Source organism: Patagioenas fasciata, chromosome 2, assembly GCF_037038585.1.
Source record: "Patagioenas fasciata isolate bPatFas1 chromosome 2, bPatFas1.hap1, whole genome shotgun sequence".
In the NCBI taxonomy this organism is placed as follows: domain Eukaryota; kingdom Metazoa; phylum Chordata; class Aves; order Columbiformes; family Columbidae; genus Patagioenas; species Patagioenas fasciata.
The window spans coordinates 76,372,205-76,389,040 of record NC_092521.1 but is presented as its reverse complement, the minus strand read 5'-3'; the positions used below and the strand labels follow the sequence as shown (position 1 = coordinate 76,389,040).

The following is a 16,836-nucleotide window of genomic DNA, read 5'->3' as shown; positions in this document are numbered from 1 at the left end:
TGACTGGTGGAGTCAAACCCTCTTGGCTCCTAAGGGTGTGCAACCAGAGATGGTGAAGCCCCATCCTTCCTGCCATAAGGCGGATGGAGCAGAACTAGCTGATGAAGGGGAATGGAAACGGGTCCCTGATCGGAGAGGCAAAAGAGCACTTTCTCGAACACCATCACCACCCTTGGTGCCCTTAACAAATAGATACGAGGCCCTGGACCCAGAAAGTCCATCAGAGAACAGCCAAGAAGATCTGCCTGGAGAGCCTCCTAGACAGACCTCATTTACAAAAAGAATTACAGCCGCAACTATAAGGAAAAAACAAAGAAGGGTGGTTGTAGTCGGCGACTCCCTTCTGAGGGGAACAGAGGGCCCTATATGTCGCCCAGACCCATCCCACAGGGAGGTCTGCTGCCTTCCTGGGGCCAGGGTGAGGGATATCAATAGAAGACTGCCGGAGCTAATTCAGCCCACAGATTATTATCCCCTGTTAGTAGTCCAAGCTGGCAGTGAGGACATTAACAGAAGAAGTATCAGGGCAATTAAAAAAGACTTTAAAGCACTGGGTCAGTCAGTTCATGGGACAGGAGCACAGGTGATATTTGCCTCAGTTCCTGTGCTATCCGGAATGGATGAGGAGGCAAATAAAGAGAGAAACAGAAAAGCCCATCTCATTAACAGATGGCTAAAGGATTGGTGCCACCATAAAAATTTTGGTTTTTTTGACCATGGGGCAAACTCCATGGTACCTAGTCTCATGAAATCAGATGGGCTTCATCCCTCTGGGAAGAGCAAGAGGACTATAGCCCATAAGTTGGCAGCACTGATCAAGAGGGCTTTAAACTAGGTTTGAAGGGGGAAGGGATTGAAACTGGGCTCTCCAAAGATCAGCCTAAGGACAAAAAGCCTGAATTAAGAGTGAAATCAGCAGCCCACTTGAAGTGCATGTACACTAATGCACGCAGTATGGGCAACAAACAAGAGGAGCTGGAAGCCATCGTGCAGCAGGAAAGCTATGACATAGTTGCCATCACAGAAACGTGGTGGGATGACTCGTATGACTGGAGTGCTGCTATGGGTGGCTACAGGCTCTTCAGAAAAGACAGGCAGGGCAGGAGAGGTGGAGGGGTGGCTTTATATGTTAGAGAGTCTCTTGACTCTGTTAAACTTGAGGTCAGTAGTGACAAGGTTGAGTGCCTGTGGACCAGAATCAGGGGCAAGTCCGACAAGGCTGATGTCCTTGTGGGTGTCTGTTATAGACCACCTGACCAGGATGATGAAGGAGATGAATTATTCTACAAGCAGCTGGCAGATGTCTCAAAATCGACAGCCCTTGTTCTTGTGGGGGACTTTAACCTGCCAGATATCTGCTGGGAGCTCAATACTGCACAGAAGAGGCAGTCTAGGAATTTCCTAGAGTGTATAGAGGACAATTTCCTTCATCAGCTGGTAAATGAGCCTAGCCGGGGTAAGGCCTTGCTAGACCTACTGTTTACAAACAAAGAAGGGCTGGTGGGAGATGTAGTGGTTGGCGACCGCCTGGGGCATAGCGACCACGAAATAATAGAATTTTCAATAGTTAGAGATGCAAGGAGAGCCACCAATAAAACCTCTACACTGGACTTCCGGAGGGCAGATTTTTGCCTATTCAGAAGTCTAGTTCAGAGCATACCCTGGGAAACAATGCTTAAAAACAAGGGGGCCCAGGAGGGTTGGACATACTTCAAGCGGGAGGTTTTGAGGGCACAGGATCAGGCTATACCAGTGCGCCGAAAGGCTAGCCGACAGGGAAGACAACCGGCTTGGCTAAACAGGGAGATTTTGAAGGAAATCAGAAATAAAAAGAGAGTTTACAGACTGTGGAAAAAAGGGCTGGCTACCTATGAAGAATTTAGGAAAATAGCTAGATCGTGCAGGAAAAAAATCAGGGAAACAAAAGTGCAGTTTGAAGTTAATTTGGCCAATTCTGTTAGGGATAATAAAAAGTCCTTCTTTAAATATGTTAATAACAAAAGGAGGGGCAAGGAAAACCTCCATTCTCTACTGGACTTTGAGGGAAATATAGTTAACAAAGATGAGGAGAAAGCTGAGGTACTTAATACCTACTTTGCCTCAATATTTACCAGTCAAACAGATGGCCCTCAGGATAACTGGCCTCTGGAGATGGTTGACAGGAATAGGAAGCCAAATAGTCCCCTTGTATTCCAAGAGGAAATAGTTGGTGGCTTACTGAGCCATCTGGATCCTCATAAGTCTATGGGACCAGACGGGATCCATCCTAGGGTGATGAGGGAGCTAGCAGAAGAGCTCGCCAAGCCGCTCTCCATCATCTTCCAACAGTCTTGGCTCACTGGGGAGGTCCCAAATGATTGGAAACTGGCAAATGTTACCCCAATCCACAAAAAGGGCTGCAAAGCTGACCCTGGCAACTACAGGCCTGTCAGCCTGACCTCGGTGCCTGGCAGGGTGATGGAGCAGATCATCCTGAATGCAATCACACAGCACCTCCAGGATGGACCAGGGATCAGACCCAGCCAGCATGGGTTTAGGAGGGGCAGGTCCTGTCTGACCAACCTGATTTCCTTTTATGATCAGGTGACCCACCTAGTGGATGAGGGGAAAGCTGTAGATGTGATCTATCTAGACTTCAGCAAAGCCTTTGACACTGTCTCCCATAATATACTCCTTCAAAAGCTGATAGCCCATGGCTTGGACAAGTGCACTCTCTGCTGGGTTAAGAACTGGCTGGAGGGCCGGGCCCAGAGAGTGCTGGTAAATGGGGCTGCATCTAGCTGGCGGCCAGTCACTAGTGGTGTCCCCCAGGGGTCAGTGTTGGGTCCAGTCCTGTTTAACATCTTTATTGATGATTTAGATGAGGGGATTGAGACCACCATCAGCAAATTTGCTGATGACACCAAGTTGGGGGGCAGTGTTGACCTGCTGGAAGGCAGGAGGGCTCTGCAAAGAGATCTGGATAGACTGGAAAAATGGGCTGATTCCAATGGGATGAAGTTCAACAAGGCCAAGTGCCGGGTCCTGCACTTTGGCCACAACAACCCCCTTCAGCGCTACAGGCTGGGCACAGAGTGGCTGGAGAGCAGCCAGACAGAAAGGGACCTGGGGGTACTGATTGACAGCAAGCTCAACATGAGCCAACAGTGTGCCCAGGTGGCCAAGAAGGCCAATGGTATCCTGGCCTGTATCAAAAATAGTGTGGTCAGCAGGACAAGGGAAGTGATCCTTCCCCTGTACTCTGCATTGGTGAGGCCACACCTGGAGTATTGTGTTCAGTTCTGGGCCCCTCAGTTCAGGAGGGATATTGAGGTGCTGGAGCGGGTCCAGAGAAGAGCAACAAGACTGGTGAAGGGACTTGAGCACATGACCTATGGTGAGAGGCTGAGGGAGCTGGGGTTGTTCAGCCTGGAGAGGAGGAGGCTTAGAGGTGACCTCATTGCTCTCTATAACTACCTGAAGGGAAGTTATAGTCAGGTGGGAACTGGTCTCTTCTCCCAGGCAGTTAGCAATAGGACAAGGGGACATGGGCTTAAACTCTGCCAGGGGAAGTTTAGGCTGGATATTAGGAAGAAGTTCTTTACGGAAAGAGTGATCAGGCATTGGAATGGCCTGCCTAGGGAGGTGGTGGACTCACCGTCCCTGGAGGTTTTTAAACTGAGATTGGACATGGCTCTTAGTGCCATGATCTAGTAAATGGGCTGAAGTTGGACCAAGGGTTGGACTTGATGATCTCTGAGGTCTTTTCCAACCTAGCCAATTCTGTGATTCTGTGATTCTGTGATTCTGTGAGAGACCCAAATGCTTTTAGGGCAGTTTGGAAAGCAGGTGAGATAACCCACAGCATTTAAAATGGCAACAGAGCACTTCATTTGGGCAATTAAATACTATATTCAGGGTAGAAGCTTTGAGAAATTGATATCAGGAGAAAGTTAAAGACAATTGTTTATTTATATTTGCCTGTGCAGTTTCACTTACTGAACATACTAAGCACAAACCTGTGAAAGTGTGTAGGGAACCTGAATTTACATTTATTATAACAACTAGAGGCATATTTTTCGTGTATCTGTTTCTGTGTTTCTGCTTTTCAGCCAGGCAACCTGTAAAATTTTATACTACTATTTGTATTGTCTTTTAATTCTTGTGTGGGTGTTTTAGCCCGCACAGCTAGGGGCTCTGACAGATGAGTTGCACTGATGCTTGCTATGGTGATTTAACCAGCTCAGATGTCCCCGTTTGCTAGAGATGATATTTTCCCATAGTGGAGTTGGCAGCAGCAAATGTATCAGCATCTCACTTGCTGTGCTTCCTCGTCCAAGGGATTGCAAGCTATAACTTAAGAAGGTTTTGTGTTTATACATTCGACTGTTGCAGCAGTGACTGAGGTGTGGGCACATATTTATGTCTGTCAGCTCTACTGTAACTTCTACCCTGGGGAAAGGCAGATGTCTGTGGTATGATAAAGTATTAAATTGTGCTTAAATGCATTTTCAGTTCAGTTATGCTACTGCTTTCTTCAGTGGGCCTGGGTCAATGCACAAAGAGGTTTATAGCGCCTTTTGTTTTTTTTTTTAAACTTACTTCCTATACCCGTTTTCCACAGACGTTGTCCCCTTTCTCCACATATAGCAAAATTTCACTTGAAAGATATTTGGGGGATGTGGGTTGTGTTTGGTTTTCCCTTTTCAGTTATTTACAGAAGATAAGCGTGGCTTTTGAGCTAAGCGGATGAGGATATTTGTATACACATTAACTTACCAATCTTGACTTTCCCACTAGTAGATAATTGGAGCTTCTTAATATTTAGAATTTTTGGAGGTGAGAGCAATCCATCTGGTGCTGGAGAGATCTCTGGCAGCCATATTTTGCCACCTTCATTAGGCTTCCAATTCCATACTCAGATCACCTAGTAAGTGGCTTCATTTTCAGAAACACAAAGCATACCCTTTCTGCTACCTCATCAGAAGGTGAAGATGGTAAAAATCTTTGAATGTGCCTCATTTGCATGGCTAAATCTGTTTTCAGTGATTTAAATACTTGCACAGTTTAATGCATTTCAACAAGCAGTTCCGCTTTTCACTGCAGCTCCTGGGTTTGGACTGGTAGCTCTGAGTTAAAGTTCATGGCTCTTCATCTATTCAGTTTTACCATTTTTATCGCGCTTTTGTCGTTTACCCGCTGCTCTAACATTTAGAGTGTTATCTCAGGAGTGGTGACATTATAGGATTTTTTCCCCCCAGTGATTTGTATATCATTTAAGTCATTCCTTGCAAAGAAAAATACAGTAAGAATATTAAAATAATCAGATTACCAGAGCAAACTCAGATTTCAGCTCTTTACAATATTACCTTTCTTAAATTTGGCTGCCATTTTTGTATAAAACACAGTTTATAGCTCTTTATAATTAAAAGCATGGGAAAAAAAAAAGACAAGCTGCAATTGAGTGCTTGTTGTCTAAATGACTTCACAAGCAATTAATAATTTCATACTCTAAGGTCTGTTTTGATGTGCCGCTGATTAGTAGTTGCGTTTTTGCCCTTGGATTTTGAGCTTAAAATGTGAAAGTTCAGCTGAATGAAAAAGATTGAGTAATTGTAGAAAATAAGATTAATGATGGTCTATAGGCTGATAAAAGGATTAATTTTAATAGAGTAAGACTCTACTGATGATATAATAAATTACTATGGATAAATGAATCAGAATCTGAAAGTGTGCTCTATGGCTGGATATAAAATAGTAATAACTGTTTTATTTTTCTGCATTACTTGTTGGAAGACTTTTCACACAGTTGATTTTCCGGGCCAAAATATTATGGAAGAAAATGTGTCCTCAGAATGTAAATTTCCAGAAAAACGTTACCACTGTGTTTAATTTGAAACTGCCTTGTGAAATAAATGAGCCATTTCTCTCTGTAGTACTACCACCCTGGTTCCTTATCCTCAACCCCGTGGTTCCAGGCTGTTCAGCTTTTACATTCTTCTCTTCTTCTTGTTTCACAATTACACATTGTTTTAGCAGCCTGTGGAAATAGTGATATATGGTGGCAGACAAACCCAACTGAAACTTGTTTGCAGATTTCTCCCATTTTAAGTTCAGGGAAAGGCATATTGACAATTATTATGGCTAGCAAAGGGTGATTCTAAGAGTCAGGAATCTAAGGATCAAATTCTTTTCAGGTCAGTAGCCAAGTAGCTCTAGCCTGTGAAAATTGAAGTCCCAGGTTTGCTTCCACTTTTTGTGTTTAAAAATTTGTTGTTGAGGATCTCCTTTTACAACAAGAATATAGCTCTCTTATCTTTCTAGAAGCCCATGTGAAAACCTACACTGCAGCACTTTCTAAAACTGAGGAGTTGACAGCCTTTTCTTGACTTTTTGACTATTGTATTATCTTTCAGCATTCTTACTCTCAGTTAATAAATAGCCCTGATTTCCAGCAATTTAAAAAAAACACAATTTAAGTTAATAATCACTATTTCAGCAATTTAAAATATTTTTGTCAGGAATTATAGGGCCTATGTGGAAAACTTAAGCTTCTCAGTAAAAGTATGGGAAGCTAATTGCAAACAATTGAATTATTACCACAAAGTAAATCTCCCCTTATCCGCCTGACTTAATCCACCTACTTTTGCACTTGCATTTGCATTTGTAATGAGTAAAGCCACATGCACAGCTGAATGGTAACTCACTAAACTGCAGCAACTCATTTCCACTCAGCTGATCATACCCCAAAATGGAATTTTGTACAACACCCTTTTTTCCCCACTTCTGAAGTACTGAGTGGTCAGATAAGGAAAATCTTAGCTCCCAGAAAGCTACATTTCTTTCCCTTGTCTTTTCTGAATTGCAACCAGTACATTCTTAATTTTAAAATTAAAGCGGAATTTCCTCTCTTATAATTAAATGTATAATTTGATATTTCAGAGTTGATGTTTACACAGTAATCTTAAATACTGATTTAAATGCTGAAAAGATTAATATTGATTCATGTCCAAGTAACAAATCATTTATCTCTAATGATATTTATATTTCACCATCTACTTCTCATATTGTTGCTCAGATTTGGAGGTTGTGTCTGTCCTATCACAGTTGAGGCGTTCACTATATGGAAATGTAGTGCGTGCTTAACTGCAATCACTTTCAAGTCAGTTTTGGTAAATCCGTACAATAATTTTATATATGGACAATCCCTTCACCCTTTTGTCCATGATTATTTATGGTCCTATGTGTTCTATTATAATCAATTCTTATCCTTCCCTTTCTGCTGGCTTTGCAGCAGTCTAACTGACAACACTCAGGGCAAAAATAACTGAATCCTTCATCCTTTGGCAGACACCTCTGGACTTACTAAATTTCAGAGTATTCAGGTGCTGATGTCCGCAGCTTCTCATCTCTCATCCTTCTGGAGGTTCCTACTTCACAGTAGAGCTGCTAGAACAGGAGGCAGGTTTGTGCCATGCCAGATTGCAATATGACAGACAAAGCCATAGATAAGGGGGGATTTGCACTAAGACTCCTGACTATGAACTGTAGCAAATAAGCCCTGGACACCTATCTCCTGAACAGTAACTTATCTGCAAAACAGTAATTTTTGGTAGAAGTCTGGGACACACTCCTAGTAACAATAGTCCATAAACAACTTCAGCAGCTTCCTTTACTAAAGGCACTCACTCCCCCTGTCTATAGTTCTTTTAAGCCATTAAAATGATTTTTGAGGGCCTGCATTACTACTTATCAATTTTTAGGACTGGCAATTTTTAGGACTCCTATTTAGTGGCAAGTCTGTAAGAATTACGTGAATTACAGAAATGCCTGTGACACTTAGAATTAGTGGTGCACATAAAAGCAGAAAAGCACATAATTGCATGAATGTGGTAAAATCATGAAAATAAAATTCGTTATCTAAAAAGAAATCCTAAAGGGATATCTATGTGCTGTGTTCTTGAGTGTAGCTGAATATGTGATCCTTCAGAGCACATTGCACAGATTGTCCGTTTTGTGAGAGTTTTCGTAGACCATGTGTTATGGCTACTAGCATAATCTGTGCTTGTGTTATATTGTTCCAAATTATGTTTCTAAATTATGGTACCTTTTCTCATATTACCACCAGTATGCTTTGTGTTAGTTTTGTATGTTAATTTGTCATTTTCATAGACATGTACTTTCTGATGTATCTTTTTATTTGTGTATTTTGGGTAAAATTTCAAGCTAACTGTTGAGCTGTCCCGTGAAATTTAGTCTTTAAAAGATTTACTGCATCATTGCCAGGCATAAATTTAACAATCTTAGCTGACTAAATGCATTCTAAACTAAAAGCCACAATACGCTGAATTATGCCCGAAGTTTTAGGACAAGTTGCAAAGAGAACTTTGAAAATGTGGTTAAGTTTGAACTATTGCAATGATATTTTTGGAGCCTGCAAATACCTGCAAATAGTTATTGTTCTGAGTCCACAAGCGTGCCCTAGGAACCGATGTACTTAAACTCATCATATGAGCCCCTGAAGTTTTCCTCTATGGGTCCTGGACACCCCTCCCAGAAGAGCTCAGCCCCATCTCTTCCTTCAGCCTACATAGAGCATGTGAGTTAGAGTTGGGCAGCCACTGTCTTGATTCCTCTCAACAGCCCTATTGAAGCAGAATGCTGCACTGCTTTTCTACTTCATTCTTACCACTGTTTTGCTGAGAGGACACCTCAGTATTTCATCTGAGACTTTTATTCTACTATTTGGCTGGTTTATTATTGTATCCATGACTCTAGCTGGTCGAATTGCTTTGGAGAGGGCCACATTTCTGAAATCTCACTTGAGTAAATTGTTCAAGCATTGGACCAAGTGAGGAGGATAATTCAAGCAGAGAAAGCAGTTTCTGTATTCCCAATTCCTGGCAGATCTTTCCAATCAGACTGTCTTCGTGCTAGCATCAGTCATACCCATGTGTGATCTGCATTGCGCCTTTTCTCTCCCCTCCTTTGCTTACTTCCATACTGGAGTTTTGTAGCATCAGATCACATCAATGCTTTCATCAGGCACCATGCGATTTCAATTCCCCTGTGGTAGATGCAGTAGCTGGTAGGGCAGCACAGCACTCCCTGCTTGTGATAGAAGCCAGCAGGCTCTGGCAGGTCATCATTAGTGCCAGAACTTCACGGACTCATCCATTGTTAGGATATTCCTCTGAATATTCTCAAAGACAGATTATTTTCTGCTGTAAATATTTTCTGAGACATGTACTTTTGTTTCCCTTGCCATTCTGGTATTTTCATGGGAATTATCCAGTGGTTGAATAGACAGGTATGACACACACAAACTTTATTATAAACCGTGCACCAAACAAGAAGAAAGGAAAAACTAACAAATGGTCTCTATACATACTCTTAAGGAACATCTCTCTTTTCTGGCTCATGTAACAACATATGAGTATGGCGTCTGTTAGGGTGTATGAAGGGACTACACATCCTGAAGCACACAGACTACTGGTAATCTGTCTTTATATAAACAAGTGAGCTGACATGTTCATCTCAGAGCAACATTCAATAGTTTGCCACTAAACTAGCTTTCTCCTCTGTTGCCTGTTTTTGTTTGACAAAGTGTTCACTGCACATTTCACACATTCTGCTTTTCCTGACCCTCACCTGTCTACACTATATCCAGTAAAGAAAGACCTCACATTCTAGCAGTTTTTATTTTTTATTGAAAAATGTAAACACAAAAATCAACAGCAAATGAGGAACTGAGACTTTTAGACCGTTGTGACTGTATTAAAATGAATAGTGTACTAGCTGCTGTACTGATTTAATTATTCCTGCTCATATGCTACTAGAAAAGAGCTTGTGTTTCAAGATGTTTGAAAGTGATACAGTACTTCTCACAGACTGTCATTCAATTTTTCCAAGGCATTTGCCTTTGCAACAGAAAATACTTTGATTTAGAAAAGTAAAGTATATGGCAAATGTTAAATGGATAAAAAAATGACTCACTGACAGATTGAAAACTGTGGTGTTAATGGACAGATATAAATGACTGAGATGCATCTAACAGAGTCTGTCTGGAATCAGTTCATGGGTCAATAGCACTTAACATTTTTATCAACAGTCTAGACAGTGATATAAGACATCTTCAGTAAAGCTTGACCATGACAGAGAGCGTTGAGGTAGTAAATAATACGCTAGATAATTGCAGAAGCAATAAAATGTATTTCAGTATTGCCAAACATCACCCACTTCTGTGGGATAGGAAACTATGTAGTTGTAAAGCTGCGGTTTAAAGAAGGACAGGTTATCAAAGATAACTGAGTCTACTTAAGCTCTTTGTGCAATGTTGTGGAAGGAAAAAAAAACACTAATGCAATAATGTATGCATTGAAGTCAGATCGTCAAGTGGAACAGGGTCTTGATTGCCTCTGCATACTGTATTGATAAGACTGCTTCTAGAGTGCCAAGTCAAATTTTGGTGTCCAGTCTTAAGGGAAATAAGGAAATAGGACAAAAGGAAGATATAGGAATGCACAGTACCTGGAGATTAGGTTTTAAATCCTGTGTAGCTTTAAGAAGTTCAACTTAGTTTATCATTATGTATGGATACTTGGGCATGAAAAATGTGTTTGTAGGTACGGGACAAGGAACACTTTCAGTATCGTTGATAGAGGCACAACAAAATTCAGTGACTGGAAAATTAAATTAAGGAGAAAACACAGCCTTGAATTAACTTGCAATTCGTTAGCTTCAAGGATTACTAAATAGTGGAACAGCTGATGCAGGGACGTAATAGACTCATCAGTGCTAGACACCTTTAAAAACAAGAAGATAGAAATAGAGAGCGCTCTTGCTAAAAGATGCACTGTAATCCAGCCACTGAAGGGGTCTGCACATTGAAGGTGAAGAGCCAGTTTGGATAGCAAGTGGAGTGGTTCTGGCTGTTCCTGCGATCTGCTAGTTTTATTATTTCCTTTTTACAGTTCATTTGTTGCGAGAAGAACAGTCATACATATTCTGTCCTCAGTCTAAAACATACATGATTTATACAGTTGCCTAGAGGAGTAATGAATAAATTACTTCCCCTGCTGTACACAGGATGAGATAGTTTGCTTGTTCTTTGCTGTCTTCTGATCCAGAAACCAATCCAAACTGAACCTTGGATCCCAGAAACACCGAGCCAGTCCTTTGTGCTCTAAAGGGATCCTCTTTCATAGCTGGTCCCGGAGTATGAGTCATGTGGTCACCACTGTGATCACCAGGTTTTAAGGTGGCAAAGGACTTTGTACAGCCTGGAGGAGACAACAGGAGTAGTCCAGCTGAAGTCTTTGGGCTAAGAGCTCATTCTTGCCTGAAGGACCACAAACTGTGAAACCAGGAACTTTGTCCACCTGGCCTCAGAACATGAGAGTCCTGAACACAGAGCTGGGTTCTCTGGTGCCTTGCTGTGTTAGCAGGCAGGGGTTTCTGGGTGATAATTTTTTTTCCAACTCTAATCAGTGGAAAAATTAGAAAAGCTTTCAGACAAATAAGCTTATTTTAGATCTGAAATAGCAACACAGCCTTTAAACCAGACCATAGGCAATTATTTCAGCCTTGTTGGATATGTTAATAAGTTAGATCATCTATGAGGTAGTGGACTAAGTATGAGATAAAAGGGTATTATCACCACTGGAAAAAGAGACACATACTCTATTGCTTGTTGGAACATAGTAGTATCAACTGGGGTAGAGGTTATGGAAGAAGGAGGTTGTGCTATGTGATACAACCATTATTTCTACTGTGTCCATAATTGTTAGTATTTAGTGGAATTTCAAATTTACTTAGTAGGCTCCTTTTGAGAAGGTACCCTCTGCTGAATTTCTCTTTAAGACGTCAGAGGTAGAGAGATAATTTAAAAATTATCCCACCGATGCCTATTTATTTTTGTCTTAAATAATTTTTCAATGTGAATTCATTCTTATATTTAATGATTGTCTCATTTCACCCATATAGTTTACAAAGCACTTGTATCAGATAAAGTGTATTGTGCTCTGGGAAATGAATGGGCAGGACCTACAGATCTTGATGATACTTATCAGAAGACATATATTGCAGGGCTTGAGAATATTAGTAATTCTGCATTTGTTTCTGAGTTGTAGTTCCTTTTGGTGCATATCAGTCCAAAAGGAATTTGCTTCTGATGACAGGTTTAGCAATGCTGGAGCTATGGGTAACATGTACCTCAGGGAGCCAGATTCTGTAATAGAAAATGGTTTTTGTCCATTGTCCCCTTGTAATAACACACAATAAACATAAGCAATTTACAAAATGGACAGTGGTTTGCTTATTCATATGCCACTAGATTTTACCAAGGAATTATTTGCTGGTTTTTGTCTTGTACTTGCATCTTATCAGAATTCCTCATAATTAAAAGTTTTAACATATTTAGCTACACCTTATTTGGAGCTATTAATTTATAAGGATGTGCTTTATCATGGTACTTACAGTGCTTGTCTGACTGATTTTATGGATATAATAGATCTAATTTGTACTGGTATATTATTGCTTTTAGCAGTGAGATACTGTGCTTGCCTATAAGCAGAAAAAAACCCACTTTCAGTTTGAGATTGGAATTAGAAGTTTATTGATGTTCACTGCTATCGGAAATCCTGGACAAAATATCACACTTTGTTATTGCTTGGCTTTTTGTCTTTCTTGAGGGTTTGGGGGGATTTTTTTCAAGTCATATTTAATGATTATATTCCTTATGACCATTTTCTTTCAGGAATATCAGCCTTGTAACACCAATGCCTGTCCAGAGTTAAAAAAGACAACTCCTTGGACACCTTGGACCCCAGTCAATATTTCAGACAATGGTGGACACTATGAACAACGCTTCCGATACACCTGCAAAGCACGCTTGCCTGACCCAAATTTGCTAGAGGTGGGAAGGCAAAGAATTGAAATGCGTTATTGTTCCAGCGATGGCACCAGTGGATGCTCGACAGATGGTGAGCGAAACCAGAGTGGCTGCATGATGCCTCCTGCTAGCGAGGTGCCTCCAGTTCCATTTTCAGCACAGAGCAGAAGTTTTTGCTTTCTCGTGTTTTGTGTAACAGAAGTGATAGTGAAAAGGAGGATAAAATGACCACAACAGGGAATCTAGGCTGTGTTTCTTCTGGATGTCATTCAGACTAATCAAGTGTCTTTTACAACTGGTTATGAGGTTTACCAGGTCATTTAATATTCTTTAATCTGCACAGCAGCCTGGTTTTTGAAGGATTGTCACCTCCTTATACTCCCTTGGGTTTTTACTGAGGGAGAGTTTGTGCAACATTAACGTATTTGATAAATATTTAGCTAGAATATGTAGTATCGATGCTGAGAAGAACTTTTTGCTCAGTAAATCTAAAGTAGCAACTGTAAGATTCATGCAGGTGTTTAACTAAATAAGAAGTTTATGAACTGGATAATTTCTGTTATAAAAGTTTATGTTATGCTATTGCTAGCAATTTAAAGTTCTGTTTATTTCCGAGATGGAAAACTGAAATCCTTCAAAGTGTTTTTTCACTTCAGAGGACTTTAAATTGGAATTAGTTTTTATCAGAATTTTGTTCTTTCCCTATCAGTAATACAGAGTTTCAAAAAAGTGTTTTGTGCATGTATACAAAAAAGTAAAAACTAGAACTTCTGACAGTCACTCTAATTTTATTAATATATTTCATTAATTATCCAGTTTTAATTATGCATCAATGTGTTATTTTAGATATTCTATTTTAGTTATTCAATCTAGGGACTACTGATTTTTTATTATTATATTTTAGTATTTATAGTACTGCTTTCCACTTACATAGCCTTTTGTATCTTCACAACACCCAGGTTGCTGACAAAGTGTTCACCTGAAGGCATTTGGCTTATCTAAGACCACAAGAGAGAATGACTTCTGAGTCTCAGTATTTTTTTCAGACAAACCAACTGCTGTGAATATCAGTGTTAAGCATTTCCTGCCTGTACTGGGTTTATGTGGCAAAGTTTTGGTAGCGGGGGCACTGCAGGGGTGACTTCTGTGAGATGCCATGCCTTTCATCCTGTGTAAAACCTTCGTCTATTCACATGACATCTGTGGCTCTTTGTAGGGGACAGGACATTAATAATTTTTTTAAAGAAGTATGCAGTAGTGAACTACATATAATAATAATAATAATACAGATGAGACTTAGTTTCATACTCTGTCGTTCCTATTTCAGCTAATCTACAGTCTCTAATGTTTATTGTTTAGGTCTGGATAGCAAGGTGCATTTCTATGTGGAGCAATTCTTGTAACAAGTGTTTCTGCTATTTTACTCTTTTCATCTAAATTAAGTTTCAAGCTAGCGTTAAGCAAAGCTTTTTCTATGCTGGGATTGGTGTATGACCTACCTTGTCCTAAATAAGATTTCTGGGTGGCAGTGCTGCTTTTTGCTGTCTTCCAGCACTTTCACATTTGTGACACCTTTCAAAAAAATCATGAGATTAGAGAAAGAGAATATTTTTCCCACCAGATAGTACAGAATCAGGAGAGTCATCACAACAACTATAAGGTGGTCTACAGAAGAATCTAGGTGTGTCCTCTGACAGCTGAGATGTCAGCACATAAGAGTCGAGTATACAAAAGCCAACACACTACTTGGAGAGCAGGTTAGTAGGACAAATGAGTTCAGGAGCCAGTTTGTCTTAGGTCACATTGCTGCAAGAAAATTAAGCATGTGGATATCTTTCTCAGCTCTGAAGTCATGATCATAAGGGCTCTGCTGGAGCTGGTTGCATAAGCTGATTCTTTCTTACAGAATATAGTCGAAAGTAACAGTGCCTATGTTTTGTTAAATAAAGCATTCAGATAGAGTGCAAGAGACAAGGGTGTGGGTTCAAGTTCATCCTTTGTCTGATTAGCAGGAAGATTTTTCTTTCACTTTTGAATGTCAGATTCCTGAATTTCCTGGTGTTGTAGCTTATTTGCTGCATCTTGCTGAAACTGCTGCTGCTTTGCTTCATTTGGAGAGAATTAATCATTGGACCAATGTACGGGAGTGATTCTGTTACATAGTCATTGAAATGTTCATCTGGGAGAAGGATTTTTGCTGACTAATCCCAGAACTTTTGAATATTTAAGTACTTTATATCAAGTAGTTGACAAGGCAGAAACTGTTATACGTCTGTCCATTCTTCCTTATGAGTGCCCACATAACTTTGCCATTAATTCAGGCTCAATCTTTGACTCTTCATCCAACAAGTCTTCAGTTATTCTGTAGTGAAAGATCAGACCGAATCAGTGTTCCAAGTGGCTGCAATTATCCAATATGCTTCTGGTAAAAAGAGTTAGTTATGTCTCCTTTAGCCGCATTTTATTTTGAGCCTGTTTGCTTAGGCATTTTCTGATCATGGATGTCAGAACAGCATGGAGTAGAACATTTGGGGAGGGGACACAGTGCTTTGTTTTGCAGATGTGATGAAACCTACTGGCAGCCTCTAAACTGCAGGATTCAGGAGCACTTGCCTGCTCCCAAATTTGGATTTAGGTCAACACACCACCCCTCTGCTGCTCCTTGACTTCATGGGAAGAAAATATGTGAGTAAGAGTCAAGTAGTGTAGCTGTAGCTTTTGGAATAGAAGGATCTCATGAGAATGGGAACCATTAATTTTGAGGGACATTTTCACAATTTCTGGGTAGACAGAAAGAAAATATCATCATTTACTTCCACCTGACCACAGCCTGGATACTCTTTTCGTTATCTCCATGTTGAAATGTAGCGATTTGCTGGCTTTTATAGAAAGATCAATACTGGTACAGCATGCTTGGCATACCTCATTACCAAAGATGTGTTCTGCAAAGATCAGTTCTCTGCTCTTTGCAGAAAGGGACCATTTGTTAGAAATTTTCTCATTGCCTATCATCTCCCACTGCGCAACTACAGTCATGCAGAATCATGTTTCACTGTCAGATGCTAGCAAAGCAAACTTTCTTTCCAGTCTGAGCTTAGAGGTAGAACTTCTTGTCAGAAACCCACTAGACTCCTCCTGAGCGTGGTAAGATTTCTATCTCAATCAACCAAGCAGTAGCATTTGCACACTGTATTCATGCTTTTCTTATTTAAGATCGATTAAGAGGAAAGAAAAATACATTTTATTCTCTGCCTCTGGGTTTTCAGATAGTGCTCAAGGTGGAAGGGACAGCTATTTCAAATAAACTGAGATTGTGTGCATTGTTGCACATTTTAGTGCAAATGTCTGTACGGTCTAGCCTTAAAAGTCTAGGAATTATATTACCATGCACTTTAATGTGTGCTTATGAAACGTATTAAATATCTATGTTAAACATACTAGCTAACTCTCCATAGAATTATCTGAGACATAAGCACTCCGAATTGTATTGAAAACATAAGTGTATAATCCAGGGATGAAAATGTCACAAAGTATGAGGTTACCTGATTTTTCCAGGTTGAATTTATCTGACCTAACTCTAGACTCCACTGCAGTATGCGAAGACAACTAGCACCCCTGAGAAATGAGGGATCCATCTGAAGATAAGCATCTGATATAATGGGCACGAGTCAACCTCTAGAGCAGGGGTGTCAAACTAATTTTCAATGGGGGCCACATCAGCTTCACAGTTGCCTACAAAGGGCCAAATGGAATTTTAGGACTGTATAAATGTAACTACTTCTACATTTATTCAGTCCTAAAATTCCATTCAGCCCTTTGAAGGCAACCGTGGGGCTGATGCAGCCCTGTGTGACAAAGAGTTTGACACCACTACCCTAGAGGTACCAGTCTTTCTGTGGTGTATATAAAGGAAACAGCAATGATGAGCTTAGATGAAACACTTGAATTTGACATGGCCGAGATTA

The 16,836-nt window shown here is 40.4% G+C and overlaps 1 protein-coding gene across 11 annotated transcripts in view; it reads left to right on the top strand.

The window, feature by feature from the left end:
* Window positions 1-16,836, top strand: part of SEMA5A (semaphorin 5A) — a 339,730-nt gene that overhangs the window by 287,699 nt on the left and 35,195 nt on the right. For all 11 annotated transcript variants that reach the window (XM_065830100.2, XM_071804451.1, XM_065830097.2 and 8 more), the window contains one exon: window positions 12,737-12,962. In XM_065830100.2, coding sequence (XP_065686172.1) covers window positions 12,737-12,962 — 226 coding nt within the window. The remainder of the gene's footprint in view (window positions 1-12,736; window positions 12,963-16,836) is intronic.